Here is a 15,847-nt window from a genome sequence, read left to right as displayed (position 1 = left end):
TAAACCAATAACCAGGTAGGGATTAACTCATTTTACATCTGGAAAACAGAGACTCATGTGATTAAGTGTCTTGCCTAATGTCACACAGCCAGAAAGAGAAGGGCCCGGATTGAACTTGTGTGCTTCTGACTGTGCCAAACTACTTCTTTTTTGTCCAAACCATGTCTCAGCTGGTGTCACCCGGGGGCCTTACATAATACTATAATACTACTACTATAAGATTTAAATACACTGTCATTTGTGCATAGAAATGACTGAGGCGGCCTGACCTGTGGTGGCGCAGTGGATAAAGCATTGACCTGGAAATGCTGAGGTCGCTGGTTCGAAACTCTGGGCTTGCATGGTCAAGGTACATATGGGAGTTGATGCTCTAGCTCCTCCCCACTTCTCTCTCTCTGTCTCTACTTTCTCTCTCTCTGTCTCTCCCTCTCCTCTCTAAAATGAATAAAAAAAAAAAAAGAAATGACTGAGGCTCTGGCCAGGTGGCTCAGTGGATAAAGCATCAGCCTACCCAGTGCACCAGAGGTTGAGGGTTCAATGCCTGATAAGGGCACATACAAGAAGCAATCAATGAGTACCCAACTAAACGGAACAACTAAGTGAAACAATGAGTTGATGCTTCTCTCTCTCTCAAACCAATGGGAAAAAATAACTTAGAAACTGCAGATTATAAACTATGCAATGTTGTTTTACAAGTTACATATCTAGAATAAAATGAGAAATCATCAAGTCGTAAAGAACAATTTTTTATTTTGTGGGTCAAGTTGGCATGGAATAGAGAGCTTGAGGAGAAAAAATTGATAGGAAGGACTGGACTATCGTTCAGAGAGTGGTGGCAAGGGCTTGGCATAATGAGTGTGCTCAAATCTATCACATTCACTTTAGAAGTCACAATTGGGGAGCAACGGCCCAAATTGCTGGTGCAGACTCCAGAGCAGTGGGGTGAATGGAAGAGACTTGCTAGGAAGGCAGGGGACCCCATTCACTGGGATGCCATTCCCTCATACACGTTCAAACTTACTAAGTGACTACTGTGCACGGGTGCAACAGGCTCCAGAGATGCTTTCCCTTCAGCCAGGGTAACAGCCCCAAATGATGAGGCCTTCATTTTTGGATACTTATAGAAAATTCCACAATATCACATAGGAACACATCTTATTCCAATGGTTTAAGATAAAAAGTGTTAGAATTGTTCTAGTTCAATCACAAATGTAGTCTGAGAGCTTCTGAATAGCTAGTTATTTATTCCACAGATCTTTACTGAGCTCCTACCTAACGGCAGCCACTGGGGCAAGAACCTAGGGACACAACAGTGCAGAATAGGAGGTTATTGCTAGTGAAGTTTAGCACGTATTCATCAAAGACCAGGCTGAAGTGTCCACTTTTCTGTTTCTCAGAGGTAAGGCCAAATTATCAACTGTGAAATGTTGAGACTGAGTATTGGTAAGAGCAACAGCAAACTGCACCATGTAGGCAGTGAATGTGTTGTATGCTGGTATTAGATCACTGTGATATTAATTTAGAGATATAAATACTGCAGAAGAACATAACAGAAAATCCTTCTGCTCATCGTGTTTTTCTTGACTTTTCACATTCCCTGTGGCTGTTTTGGTTTCAGTTTAAAACTGTAGAGAAATTCACTGTGAAGTCTGAAATTAGTGAGTATGTACCCTTTGTCCCCAAAGGATGGCACATAAGCCTATGAACTTGGAGAGAGAACAAAGTTTTCTAGTATGATAAACACAGAAAATGGAAAATTATAAAGTCTGGCTTCCTCTTCGCTGTATCAGCACACACCAGCTGTCTCACACCACTGGATAACCCATTCTTTCCTGTTCCTAAAAGGTACCTAGTTATCATTATAGCAGTGCCAAAAGGAAGTATGTTTTAATTTTCAATAATAATGGCACAGATAAAGTGATCATGCAACAAATACAAGAGAACTTTTAAAAGTACAGTATTTTCATTTGCGGTTGGGGGGGGGGGGTTGTCCCATCTAATTCCACTCTCTCCAATGGTCCCTGAAACCCCGCCAGCAGGCTGACATCCTGATAAACATGAAAAGGAAGAAGGAAAATGGTCTAAATGGCAGGCTGGGTGTGGCAGACAGAGAGGTCAGGGGAACGAGGAGGGAAGTGCATCACTGTAGTGCAGGCAGATAAGGCCTTAGGTTCAAGGGCTGAACGCAAGCACACCCTACTGCAGAGTACTCACGTGGTAGCTGATGGCAGGCGTCCAATGAAGGAGCCCAACCTTTAGGTTCTATTGTGTATCCCTCACTTTCAAACAAAGCAAGTTGCAAAACCAGTCTCCACATCAAGCAGCAGAAAGCTTCCTCTCTTTGGGAAAAGCTAGTAAAGGCACTGCTCTGTGCCTTCTTACTGCCAAAGGGCCAGCTTCCTCCCGAAGCTGCTACTGTTAGAGAAGACTTGCAGAGACTTGTGATGGCAGAATGCAAAGAGTTTGGCAGTTAGAATAAAAATGAGTCCGTGTTATTCCAACCCTGCTGGAGTACATTCCCTCCCTGAGCCTCAAAGTCTTCATCTGTAAAATGTAGGCAGATTGAATCAGAATACAAAAGTGAATCTAAATGTCTAAAAGAATTTTCTCTTTTCTTCTTTCCTCTTTCTTCCAATTAAATAACACCAACCGACTGGAGCATAATCTAGTCCACCTGCTTTCTGAGATATATCTGAGATAATTCACATCCTTTCTGATAGACATGATAAAGTTGTCTTGAGAAACACACCCATCCCGGTTGCAGGATGACCCCCCACGGGGCCCCGGCTGCCATGCTGGCCCAGGAGCACACAGGCAGCTCCCGATGCCAGGCAGGGTCCTGGCCAGCATCCTCTGCCCATGCTCCCAGCAGGGCTCCTCAGGAGACAATACCCTCCTTTCCAAAATGTTTACTTTTTGCTCAAAACAGTGAAGGATGTATGGACAGGTCTTCATTTGACTCACTATCTGAACAATCAGTTTCTTACATTATTTCTCCAAAGCGGAGGTAACTCACATACTTTGATGTCAAGTCACCAGAACTCTTCATTGCATTAAAAAAGTAAGGTATCACCCAACACGGGCCTGAAAGTTCCTCTGGAATATCTCGCAGTATCACCATGTCCAAGTAGCCTGGTACATAATACTGTAGTCATAGCTGACTTAATTAGCCAAACATGAGACATGTTCAGTATTGCCCCGGTAGGCATCAAATTCCTAAGTATTATATCTTAATAAATTACAATTCCAAGTTGTATAAGCAAGTTCACTTTGTTCCAGCCCTTATTAGGGCTGAGACTCCCAAGTTTGTTTCAAGTTGGAAACTGCCAATGATGTGTTCAAAGCATGCCCTACTCACAGACCACATCTTGTCATCTGTCATATCCACAGGTGAGGCCAAGCCCTATTTCACTCTTGTTTACATTTTATTATCATAGTTATTAGTAATAAACCAATATAAAAAAGATAACAAAGGGAAAAATCTCAGGATAAATACCTTCTTCTTATGAATTAGAATGCATGAGCACACACAAGCTACTTCCTGCCCACTCTGTCCACTGTACAGTGGGTTACACAGAACGGTCCACAGCACAGTGACAGCAGCTGCCACCGTGAGCTGGGCAAAGGACACCAGCTGTGTCAAGTCTCAGGCTGATCTTGCTCTAGATGACCAGTTTCTCCACACTAAGTGTACTTGTGGTTTCATCCTCCTCCTCGTTTGACCCGAAATACCCTGGGAGGTCCAGCATCCTCTGCTCAGCCTCCGTGAGGCCAAATGACGTATTGTCATAGAAGGCAAGCCCGGGGTGAACGGGGAAGCTCTGACACCTGTCTTTCCTACACTGAGAAGGGCTCAGCGGGCTGACCCTGTGAGAGCTGTCTTTGGGGGCAGTGGGCGAAGGCTGCTTCCTTGAGACGCTCCTGTGACCGGAGGATGGGCCCCTCCGAGCTCTGGGAGGCTCCCATCTCTCACCTCCTGTCATGAACCCTGCCTGGCAAACCGCTGGATCTGGTTTCCTCACGGGCTGCCCCAAGCTGTAGGGGTTAGGGACAGGGCTTAATGGGCCATTGGCTCCTCCTGCTCCTTGGAAATGGCCGGGTTTCTCAGGAAACATACCAGCACCTCGACTCTGAGGCCGAACCCTGCCCTCGGCCTGGTCCCAGGGCCGCGTCCTGGCGCTGTAGGCCGGGGCCTGTCGCGGGGTCAGCGTGGACATGCTCCTCTCCCGGAACGGCCGGGCCTGCTTGGCTTCATGGAAACTGGCCGTCCTCCTGAAATGGAGACTCCTGGGGTGGCTCCTCTCCAGCAGCCCCCCTCGGCTGCCCCCGTGCCTCCCCTGGGACTTACGGATCAGGGTCTGGCTGGGGCTGATGGCGCAGCTGGCCTGGGACATGGTGACATCCAGCCGGGAGGCAGGCTTCTCGCCGGCGCTGACCGCAGGCTGGTCCAGAAACGGGGATTTGATCCGGAACTTGTTCGCGACAGCCTCCTCTGGGCTGTCCAGGTCCAAGGGCGGGTCTGAGGCGGGGGCCGTGGCGGGGTCGATGGCCGTGTCCGTCAGGGGGCTCTGCGACACGTGGTACACCTTGGTGGTCTCCGTCAGGCCTCTCTTCTTCATCTCCTTCAGCTGCTGCTGGGCGAGCCGGTAGCTGAACAGCGGGGGGATGATCTTCTGGGCATTGGACTGGAAGCTCTCGCTGCCCGAGGCCTCGTCGTCGGGGGCGGCCGGCGCGCCCTGCCTGCAGGTCAGGGGCATGCCCGTGTCCCCCGGGCTCCCGGCAGGCCCGTCGCCGGCGTCCGAGAAGCTGCCGCGCTGCTCGCTCAGCTCGCAGATGTTCTCCTCGTCGGAGTTCTTGCGGAAGCCTGGGGAATGCATGGAGTTGTGCCGGGCGGGGGCGCGGCACTTGGGGGGGCGGCCGAATTTCCGCCACAGTGTGATGAGCACGGTGGCGGCGATGATGAACAAGCACAGGGATATCCCCGTGACCGTCACGATGTTGTTGGACTTCACTGGACCCTGTGGCTGAAGTGGAGACGGGCTGGATGGCCAAAAAGCTAAAAAAAATAAAAGGGGGGAGGGAAGAATAAATGCTTGCTCTAGTAGTAGCGTGGTCTCTGCCTAGTTTTAAGATCTCTGAGTGGCTTGAACCAACTATCCAGCACTTAAAGAGGTAAACTGCCCTGGCCTGTTTGCTCAGTGGTTGGTAGAGCGCTATGGGCAGGTGGATGTCGGGGTTCCATTCCAGTTAAGGACACAGAGGAGAATCCACCATCTGCTTCTCCACCCGTCCCTATCCCCTCGCTGGCTCCACTGGTTGGGGTGGATCAGCCCCGATAGCTCTGTGGAGCCTCTGCCTCGGGCACTAAAAAAAAAGTAAACTAAACAAGGACTAGCATTTGTAATCTTGCCTACATATCTCTACTGGCACCTTAAGCCAGACTAAAAACAGAGACGCAGAGAAGTGAGGTGACCAAATAACACAATCACCGTGAGTGGGCTCACAGCTCCTGCTGACACTTGCCTCACATTGTCTACATAGAAGCAGCGCGAGGAACAAAGTAAAATCAAAGTTTTCACTTAATGTACGTGGGACATCTGTAGTTAAATGTGCTTCTGAAGTGTACTGTATTATATATACAATATAAAACTCAAAATGCAAAATAGTTTAGGTAGGTAATACCTATCTTAGCACATGTCAAGAGAAAATCATGCATGAAAATAAGACTTTTGACAATGTAATTCACTTTTCCTTCCCAACATCCAGGAACTCTTTCCTCAGTGTTAGGCCCCTGCTGTCTCGCTCTCCGTGTTCAGCTCTCCACTTCCGTCCCTACCTCCCATGCGGCATTGGTTTTTCTTCTTCCTTGCTCTCTCAGGTGGGTTTATCACGCAGTCATCAAAGTGCTTCACCAAGACTCAGAGGTCATATGAGGCTGTCCTTACTGTCACTGAGTTGGGAACCTCAGACCAACTTATGCCACTAGGTCTTATATTTCTTTCCTTCTTGGTCACTGTCCACCATTCAAGTCCTTCCAGTCACCTGTCTGATCTCTTTTTTCCTATCATCTTATTGCAATGGGCTATGGGGACCTGTCCTCCCACCCCCTTCATTCCTCTCTGAAGTACCCTCTGGGACACCTGCCAGCCAAGCTCCTCGACATCCCGAACCTTTCCAGCAAGCACGCCCTCCACCTCCTTGCCTGACCTGAGAACTGGATGACCCGCAGGGCGCAGCTTCTCTCCCACTCTCCCCCCACCACGGGGGGGGGGGGCGGAGCTTGACACATACTTTATAGGCAAACAGGGCCAGCAACATTTGTGTCCTCCCTCTCGTTTCTGACTGCAACTTTCAACCAACTCTCTCACCTCCATATAAAACTTCTCTTTTGATGCTGAAGCCATCCACTCATATGATCCCTCTACTCCTCCCTAAATATTGTCAACTCTCAATCCCCAACCTCGTCTTCCTCAACATCCCATACTGGGACCATTTGGGTGACTTCAGTGTCCATCCCACACATCATTCCCATGGTCTGAAGTTGCTCTTCTTCTGAAATATAAACTTCATGGCCCACCTTCTGGCTGTACTTCCCTCTCACTCACCCGCTCTCCAACACTGGTTACCCAAGCTCACTGCCACTCCTGATTCTGCAGCTCACTGCCATTTCTGATTCTGCAGCTCACTGCCACTTCTGATTCTGCAGCCCCAGTGTTTCTCCCAGTCTGCCGGCCACATCCTGGCCTCCCTTCTCTCCCTACACCCACGCTCCATCACTGAAACCATTCTCCTGCCAATACTCTCAAGTCTCTGACCTCTCATACAGAGGTGTACGCTTTCCCTGCTCTGCAGCAGAAGCCCATCCCCAGATAAACTCAGACCAGGGAATTCTCAGCTGCTGCAGCCAGGGCCTGGTGAAGAAAATAACTCACCATACAGTCCCGTGCCCCCGCGTGTTGGCAGTACTCTGCCTTGGCTGCCCACAGATCCTTCCATGGGTTCCTAAGCAACTCTCTCTTCCAACGTCCACACAACTGCTTCAAAATTTCACTACTTTCCTCAATCCCCTACCTGATCCTCTACCTCGGAAGTCTGCGAGGTCTTAAACAAATGGAAGCTGTCAGGCAAGTACACCTGAGCTAGTTCTGACATACTCTGTCCCCATAAACTTACCAGCAACTGCATATCTGTTTACGTCTTTCTCTATGGAATTAGTATTGGTGTCTTCCTAAAAAGTGCTCTAAGCCACCTTCCCAAGAGGGACCATTCCTCCGCACCAAGACCATCCAGCCTCTCCTGTGTGTAGCTCCACAGACACATGCTCAAGCTCTTCTCGCTTTACAAATACCTCTCTAGAACCTCTCCGCACTGCCACAGCCACTTCTTGCTCCTTGTCTTCCCAGCCAGGCTTACAGAAGGAGTCCACCTCTGATGACATGTTGCTTCCACAGTGCTACCTCTGGCAGGTAGTGCAACCTGCCCTCAGGATTCCAGTAGTTCCAACTGCTCTGTCAGGGTCATTAATGACCTAGTAGCCAAATTCAAAAAAGTTCCATTCTGATAGTCCTTGCACTCGGCAGCATTGGCTAACGTCCGACACTTCCTGTGACTTTTTCTCTTCTTGGTTTCAATGGTAATACTCAGCTGATTTGGAGAGAAGAACGTGAGCTTTGGAGAGAGAGAGGTCTAGATCCCATCCTGGCTCCACCACCTGCTGTCCCTGTCAGTGTCTCACCAATGCTGTCAGCTCCAAGTGCCCAAGACTCACCATCTTCTCCCGAGACCCTGTGCCTCCTGTAAGATAACTGATTTCAGAGGAACGGCCCGCCGTCTGTGCAGAGGCAGGGGCTGTATGCACTCCCAGGGCACTTCATTTTTCACCAGGGTTACAGTAGAACCCGACAGCCCTCGCTGCTGCCACTCCTGCCCGTGCCGATCAGCACGCCGCACCACAGCTGGGAGACGCCTCTAAATCACGCCTCTAAATCACATGTCCGACCTCAGAAGGCCCCTCAGGACCTGGCCCCTGCCAACTTGTCAAGCCTTGTGCTTATCCCCCCTCCCAGCACACTATCCTCTAGCCACACTAAACAATTTCCAGTTCTCTGGGTCTCAATGTGCCACCTTTGATGTTTTCACCCCTTTGCTAAAATTTCCCTTGTCACCAGGGTCGTCGGGGTAGCACCTACTCCACTTTCAAACTTCAGCTCACATACTTTCAGCTCCGAGAACAGAGGCATGCCCAGCATGGATTACTAGCCCTGAAAGCTCTCCAAAGGAGCTATGGATACCTTTGTTGGTCCAGGCTCTATATTGTATTGCATGTTGTGCCTGTTTACGTGTCTGCTGAGCAACTGTATCATAAGCCCCTTCCAGACAGGGACGTGCCCTCTCTCTATATTCCCAACCCCGGTCACAGTAACTTGCACATAGCTGGTACTCAATAAATGGGAGATTAATTAATCAATTGATTCAGTATTAAAAAGGTAATAGCAAAATGATCAATATTCCACTGGGCAGAATGTGGGTGCAAGGCAACTGGATCCTCCTCCTCTCGTGTTAAACACTATGGACCAAATTAACACAGAACCAGACTCGGAGCTTGGTGTGGAAACACCCTTTCGGAGCCAAACAAAACTCAAAACTCTCAAGCAAGTGAAAACATTGAATAATGAGCCCTGGCCAAACAGCTCCATTGCTTAGAGCACCAGCCCAAAGCATGAGGTTGCTGGTTCGGTCAGGGCTCATACAGGAACAGATTGATGTTCCTGTCTCTTTCTCTCTCCCTTCCTCTCTGGCTAAAATCAGTCAATGAAAATTTTTTAAATTAAAAAACAATAATAAAATAGTTGCATAATGACTTTCTCCCTCACTTATCACTTCTTCCATCTGCAGTGGCTGCTGACATCAGGGGGTAGCAGCATTGCTGCTACGTATTCTGGGCCTCTTCCCTTAGTTGTTATTGGTGACCTGGCTGGACCCCTTCAAAACCGTAGCTGGAGAGAAGCCCCAAAGCCGCTGGCCTTGCCCATCGCTGCCTTACCTAGCCTCTCCTCCTTCACCTGAAACGAAGGAGATTTCCTGATGGTAAGCAGCCTGTGAACAGACCTCTAGATTTCCAAGGAATGAAAGACAGGCTGAACAGGAAAAGGAGAACACTTGAAACTTGAAAGAAATGAACACATTTATCTACATAAGCATTTATCTGAGGACCACTTATAGTAAAAGGAGTGGTGTACCTGTAACATCTATCCTTTTTGCTAACTTATAATGTACACATTTCTAGGTCCCATCCAGTATTAAAGAGTTAAGATGCCAGAACATGAAATAATACCACATGTCCTCAAAAATAATTGCTGATTTCAGGTTGTTGATGCTTCTAGAAAGCTACACTAGCCTGTATAGAAAGGCAGAGCATTCAAAAACAGGTGGCTTAGTCTGGGATCAGATCTGGTTCTTTGCTTTCTAGCTTCATGGTCTTGGACAGGTTACTCACTCTCTCTTTGCCACCAAGGCCTCATCTGTACGTGGAGAGAATGATGTACCTACTTCATGTGCAAAAGGCACGTAGGAAAATGCCTAGTAGCAGCAAGCTCTCAAGGTCTGAGTCCAGCATAATAATCCTTACCTTGTAGAGTTGTGAGCTTTAAGTGAGATGATGTATTTAACATGCTAGCACACAGCAGATGGCCAATTAATGGTTGGTACTGTTGTCACTTCAACGGTATCAAGGTGCAATAAAAGCCACTGGCGAGTGATATCCAATTCATGTGAGTACTACGGAACTCTAGATGGAATACCTTAATACAACATGCCATAGCAGATTGAAGAGGAACAGGTATATTTGAAGAAAGTTACACACAAGGAAGGAACTGTGGACAGCGAAGGGAACTTATAAAGAAGAGAGTAGACAAGCCCTGGCCGGTTGGCTCAGTGATAGAGCGTCGGCCTGGCGTGCAGGAGTCCCGGGTTCAATTCCCCGCCAGGGCACACAGGAGAAGCGCCCATCTGCTTCTCCACCCCTCCCCCTCTCCTTCCTCTCTGTCTCTCTCTTCCCCTCCTGCAGCTGAGGCTCCATTGCAGCAAAGTTGGCCTGGGCGCTGAGGATGGCTCCATGGCCTCTGCCTCAGGCGCTAGCTAGAATGGCTCTGGTTGCAAGAGCGACTCTCTGGATGGGCAGAGCATCCCCCCCTGGTGGGCATGCCAGGTGGGTCCTGGTCGGGCACATGCGGGAGTCTGACTGCGTCCCGGTTTCCAACTTCAGAAAAATACAAAAAATAAAAATAAATAAATAAAAAAGAAAAAAGAAGAGAGTAGACAGAGAAGAGCCTTAGAAAGCAGAATGAGATATAACTGGAGAAAGAACAGATTCAGGGTATGTCCCAAGACTTATAAAAAAGAAGGGGCAGGCTCAAGGCTAGGAGAAGCTGAAATAGAAAACACATAGAGGAGAGAACAACCCAGGATACTGGAATAAAGGGAAGAAGGGCTGTAGCCCGGCTGGGAGGACGAGCAGTGAGAATGATTTCTCTAAGCTCATAGCCCTGGACACTGACCAGGGTGTTGCCAGATAACCTGTAGTTTTAGCTGAAAGTTATCTTGACATCCAAGCACAGAAAAACATCTAACTTCTTCAGTGATAATGCGACAAGGAAGTAGGGATGGTTTTCTAACCTGGAATTGGAAGGTGGACTTGACAGGGGCACTTTATCTAAGGGTCAGGACTAGAGCAGAGGCCGGCCAGCTGAGTGGGGGACTGGTTATTATCAGAAAGTAGAATGGTGCGCAGGAAGAGCGAGAATTATTTATTACTGTGACCTGTGGCAAATGAATGGGATTCGGTTCCATAAGCTAATGCAAACCTAAGCCATGTGCACATCACATCTAGAGAAAATTCCCATCAAATTCCCATTGAGCATTGACTACTGTGTGCTTTCAAGATGCTTAGAGGATGAAGGGAAGGCCAGTCACTAGGTGATGGCAAGAACTCTCCCTACATCCCCCTCCTGGGTAGGCTGGTAAAGAATAAATATAGGGTCACCCAGGGAATAAGACAGGGTATCTTGCCCCATTTTCACAAGCAACGGTCTATGTGGTTCCTTGGAACTTTTCTGGGATGATGGGGAGAAAAACATTAAATGTTTTCCCACAATTTTGGTGAGAAGGAGGAAGAAATAAAATAAAAGTAAAAACAAAAACAAAAATATCTTGGGAAAAATTATTATCTCTCCCATTTATATATTTTTAAAAATAATCTTATATGTCTGAATATTTAATTTTGATGGACTTTCTTATCATTTCCCTATCTTCTACACTGTTAGGTCCCTGTCATCTCACTGGCAAGCTTTTCCCAGTCAGTGACACCCCAGTGAGTATAGGATTAGTGCAGCCAACAGCAGTAACAGAATTTTAATGAGTCCACTCCCTGAACTTGGATTGGTGATTTTCAGGCAGGTGTTGGTTCAGTAGTCTCTCTGGGGAGAGATTCCCAAAGGAAGAATACCTACCGGCACACTCCTCCAGGGAACACTGGGAGGTCTCCGAGGACATTCCGGGGCAGCCAGGTCTGGAGGGGAAGGAAGTCAGGCACAGGCGGCGACGCTCTCTGACACCATCCCCACATGTGGCGCTACACTGGCTCCACGGCTGCCACAGTCCCCAAGTTTCTGCAAGGACATCAGCCATGCTTTTAGTGCTAGTTCCTTTGAGAATCAGAATTTAACTGCACCCAAATGAAGCAGAAAAACTCAAATTTGGGGCCTTGAAAAGTCAGTGAACGAAAGCATTCCCAAAGACACAGAAAGCTGTAAAGAGCGTTGCTGCTTCTACCCTTGAAACAAGAGAAAACTGTGTAAAGAAACTACAAAATATTAAGCTTTCTAGAATCTACCAGAGAACTAAGGTCACAGGACAGCCAAATGTCCTGACATATAAGGAAAGACAGGCTCCTCTAAAAAAAGACAGGATGCAAACATTGCTTCCTGGGGCAGGTGCCAGGCTTCACACAAGCTGGTGTGAAGAAGTCATGAAAAATGTAACAGGGGCTAGCACGGAGACACAGAACCCCTGGGAGCCATATACTCAAGGGGAGTTTGCAAGCACTTGCAGGCTCTTCCCCCAGATGTTACCAGATGTTGCTCACAAGAAGGACTGGGGGAAGGCACAAGACCAGAAAAAGCCTCCCTCTCTTGGTGGAGGCCTGAGCAAGGAAGAAGTAGCACGGTGGGAAAGACTCACACCTCATCCAGATTTCATCCTCCATGGGTGCTATCAACAACAGCCTCAACCACTGGGGACGAGGCATAAAACCCTGTCGCTCTCAGAGCGCCCACTGCTGCTAGAGAATAAAAAAAAGAAGAAATCCCTACACTCCTGAAAAGGAGCAGAAAATACCTTGGGCTCAGATTGTCAGAGGGTTTCTACCACTCGGGAGGGGCAGTATCATCAAGAAGGCCCCACCTCTGAGACTCGAGGGCACAGTACGTGTCTAACACTAAGACTAAGCTGGCACAGGAGTATGCTCTCTCACCCCGTCACCCGTCCCCACCCCTGAGCCATGCCAGCAATGACCAAGTACCAAACAGCAACAGCCTGCCACTGCGGCAGGGGCACAGCCAAGGCACTCAAGGCACCACGCTGGGTAAATTTTAAAAAGAAAACAAACAGCTTGGATACGCTATATTCAAACTGCTAAAGACAAAGCCAAACTGAAAACTTTGTGGCAGAAGAGAATGTGGAAGGTGGAATGTACCACACACAGAAGAAGGAAGAAGAGCGTGACAGCAGACTCCCTGCCATGCAAGCCAGACACTGAATTGCTGCTATCTTTAAAGTACTGAAAGAAAAAATAAGCAACCCAGAATTCCATATCCAAAAATAAAGGAGAAATAAAGACTTTTCAGACAAACAAAAACTAATAAATTACCAGCAGAACTTCACTACAAGAAATGCTATAATATCGTTCAGGAGGGGTTCTGGTCAAGATGGTGGAGTAGGTGAACACTGTACTCACTTCCTTCCATGAACACACCGAATTACAACTAAATAATATAACAATCAACCTGGATAACCATCTCAAGACTAGTTGAGCAGAAGTCCTATAATTAAGGGTATAAAGAAGAAGCCACATTGCTGGGCCTGTGGTGGCATAGTGGATCAATGTCAACCTGGAATGTTGAGGTCGCAGGTTCAAAACCTTGGGCTTACCCAGTCAAGGCACATACAACAAGCAACCATGAACAACTGAAGTGAAGCAACTAAGAGTTGATGCTTCCTGCTCCCTACTTCTTGCTCCCCCCTACCTCCTTTTTCTGGAAAAAAAAAAAAATCAATCTATCAATAAATAAAAGAAGCCATGTCAAGACTGGTATGAAGGGCGGAGACACAAAACAGACTGGCCCTACACCCAAGTGCAATAGTTGAGAGTCCAAAGAAGTATCTGCAGAGATTCTCCACTGAGGAACAAGGGGTGTCAGCCACCTGCTGAGCTCCCCAGCCTGTAACACCAGTGCTAGGAGAAGAGTCCATATAACATCTGGCTGTGAAAATAAGCAGGGATTCCTCCATTCTTCCTGGTGAGATGGAAGGCTGCTGGAGACCCAGGTGCCCTCTCAAAGAGCCAACACACAAATTCTCACTCGCAAGCACTCTCCTTGGGCACTGGCAGAGGGAAAGTGGCTTGGTGGGCACCAGAGATATACAGAGAGAGACTGAGTTGTGTGGCTTCCATGCAAGGGCTGGTGGAACCGTTGTCATTGTCCCTGTGTTGAACCCTCCTGCCACATGGCCATCAGGTGCCATATCTCCTGTAGTAAGCTCCCCCTCCACGAGCCAAATCTGAACATGCATTGGCCTAGTGAATTCTGCTATGTCTACCGTGATGACTCCCTGAGACCCCGCCCCATCCAATTTGCCCATAGCCTGAGGCTCTTTTGGAGGCAATCAGCCTGAGCCTGCACTGCAGTCTTTCCTTAAAAACTCTTGAGAAATTCTTGTCAAGCTTGGGGGTTGTCAGAGACAACCAGGGACAGGCTGAACTGTGTGGCATCAGGACAGGGGCTGGAAGGGTGGTTGCCACCTGCCAAATGTGAACTTGCATTAGCCTGGTGAACTCCACTAATTCTACATGATGACTTCCTGAGATATTGCCCCACCCAAGCTGCCCACAGCCCAAGGCTCTTTCATATAACCAGGATGGGCCTGAGTTGCTGTCTTTCATCATCATCATCATCATCATAATAATAATAATAATAAATACCCTAGTCAACCTCAGGGACTGCCGTAGGGAAACACTGAATTGAGTGTCTTCAAGGCAAGGACTGGAGGGATGCCACCATTGTCCCTGTGTTGAACCCTCCTCCAAACAGTGAAACTTGATTCTGCATTAGTTTAGTGAACTCCACTAGCTCCACCCTGATGACTCCCTGACACCAGGCTTACCAAACTCATGTTCTATCCAAGGCTCTTTCAGCAGCTGAGCCTTATGGGCAGCAGAGACACTGCAGCTAGTTTCAAGGTGCCTTGAACCTTTTGCTGGTCTGCCCCAGGCCCAATACTGATATTAGCCAGCCTTGATTCACAGTATGGCCCCTCCCATGTGCATCCAGGCCCAGCATAGCAGTCACCAATGGCAATAGTTTGATAGTGCCTAACAGGTAGGCCCAGGACAGTCACAAGCAGCATCTGACATTGATCTGCACTGGAGACTCTTTCAAGAGGCCCCAGAACCAGTGGCTGGCTTCAGACCACAGCCAAACACCACCTGATTAGCTTGACAATCAGCACACCCAAACAAAGTAGAAATTTTTAAAAAGAGTCTAAAAAAATGCAAAAATGATCCATGAAATGAAGAGCTGGTTCTCTGAAAAGATAAAATTCATAAAACTTTAACCAGATTCATCAAGTCAAAAAGAGAGAACCCAAATAAATAAAATCAGAAATGAAAGAGGAGAAGTGACAACTGACATTATAGAAATACAGAGATTATAAGAAAATACTATAAAAACTCTATGGCAACAGATCGCAAGAAATGAATCAATTCCCAGAAACATACAATCTTCCAAAACTGAGTCAAGAAGAAACAGAAAGTCTGAAGAGACCAATTACCACAAACAAAACCATATCTTAAAAAAAATAAAATAAAAACTCCCAATAAACAAAAATCCTGGACCCAATAACTTCACAGGTGACTTTTACCAAACATTCAAGAAAATAATTAATATTCAATCTTCACAAAATGTTCCAAAAAATTCAAGAGAAAAGGCTTCCAAGTTCATTTTACAAGGCCAGCATGACTCAGATTCCAAAACAAGATAATCATAAGCCAATATCCTATAACATAGCATGAACACAGATGCAAAAATCCACAACAAAATATTAGCAAACCAAATTCAGCAATACATTTAAAAACTCATACACTATATTCAAATGGTATTTATTCCTAGAATTCAAGGTTGATTCAATATTCCAAAATCAATTAATATGTTATACCACATAAACAAGTGAAAGATAAAAATCATAATAGCAATAGATACAAAAAAAGAATTTGATAAAATCCAGCATCCATTTATGATTTTTAAAAATCTTAGCTGATTGGAAATAGAAGGAATATGCCTCACCATAATAAAGTCCATATATAACAAACCCACAGCTAATATATTCAGTGGGGAAAAGCTAAAAGCATTATTCTTAAGATCAGGAACAAAACAAAGTTCTCCACTTTTACCACTTCTATTTAACAGAGTATCAGAAGTCCTAGCCAGAGCAATCAGATAAGAAAAGTAAATTAAAAGGCATCCAAATTGAAAAGGAAGAAATAAAACTGTCATTTGTAAACAACAGGATACTA

General features: G+C 46.9%; 1 protein-coding gene across 6 annotated transcripts in view; it reads right to left on the bottom strand.

The window, feature by feature from the left end:
* Positions 1 to 471: 471 nt before the first annotated feature.
* Positions 472 to 15,847, bottom strand: part of THSD1 (thrombospondin type 1 domain containing 1) — a 44,818-nt gene continuing 29,442 nt past the window's right edge. For 5 of the 6 annotated variants that reach the window (XM_066236160.1, XM_066236159.1, XM_066236162.1 and 2 more), the window contains 2 exons: positions 11,508 to 11,666; positions 472 to 5,056 (listed from right to left, as the gene is read on the bottom strand). In XM_066236160.1, coding sequence (XP_066092257.1) covers positions 3,663 to 5,056; positions 11,508 to 11,666 — 1,553 coding nt within the window. In that variant the 3' untranslated portion in view covers positions 472 to 3,662. The remainder of the gene's footprint in view (positions 5,057 to 11,507; positions 11,667 to 15,847) is intronic. The other variant, XM_066236165.1, reaches the window with a different exon arrangement.

This window comes from Saccopteryx bilineata, chromosome 6 (assembly GCF_036850765.1).
Source record: "Saccopteryx bilineata isolate mSacBil1 chromosome 6, mSacBil1_pri_phased_curated, whole genome shotgun sequence".
Classification (NCBI taxonomy): Eukaryota; Metazoa; Chordata; class Mammalia; order Chiroptera; family Emballonuridae; genus Saccopteryx; species Saccopteryx bilineata.
The sequence above is the reverse complement of the archived record's forward strand: the minus strand, read 5'-3'. Positions and strand labels throughout refer to the sequence as shown.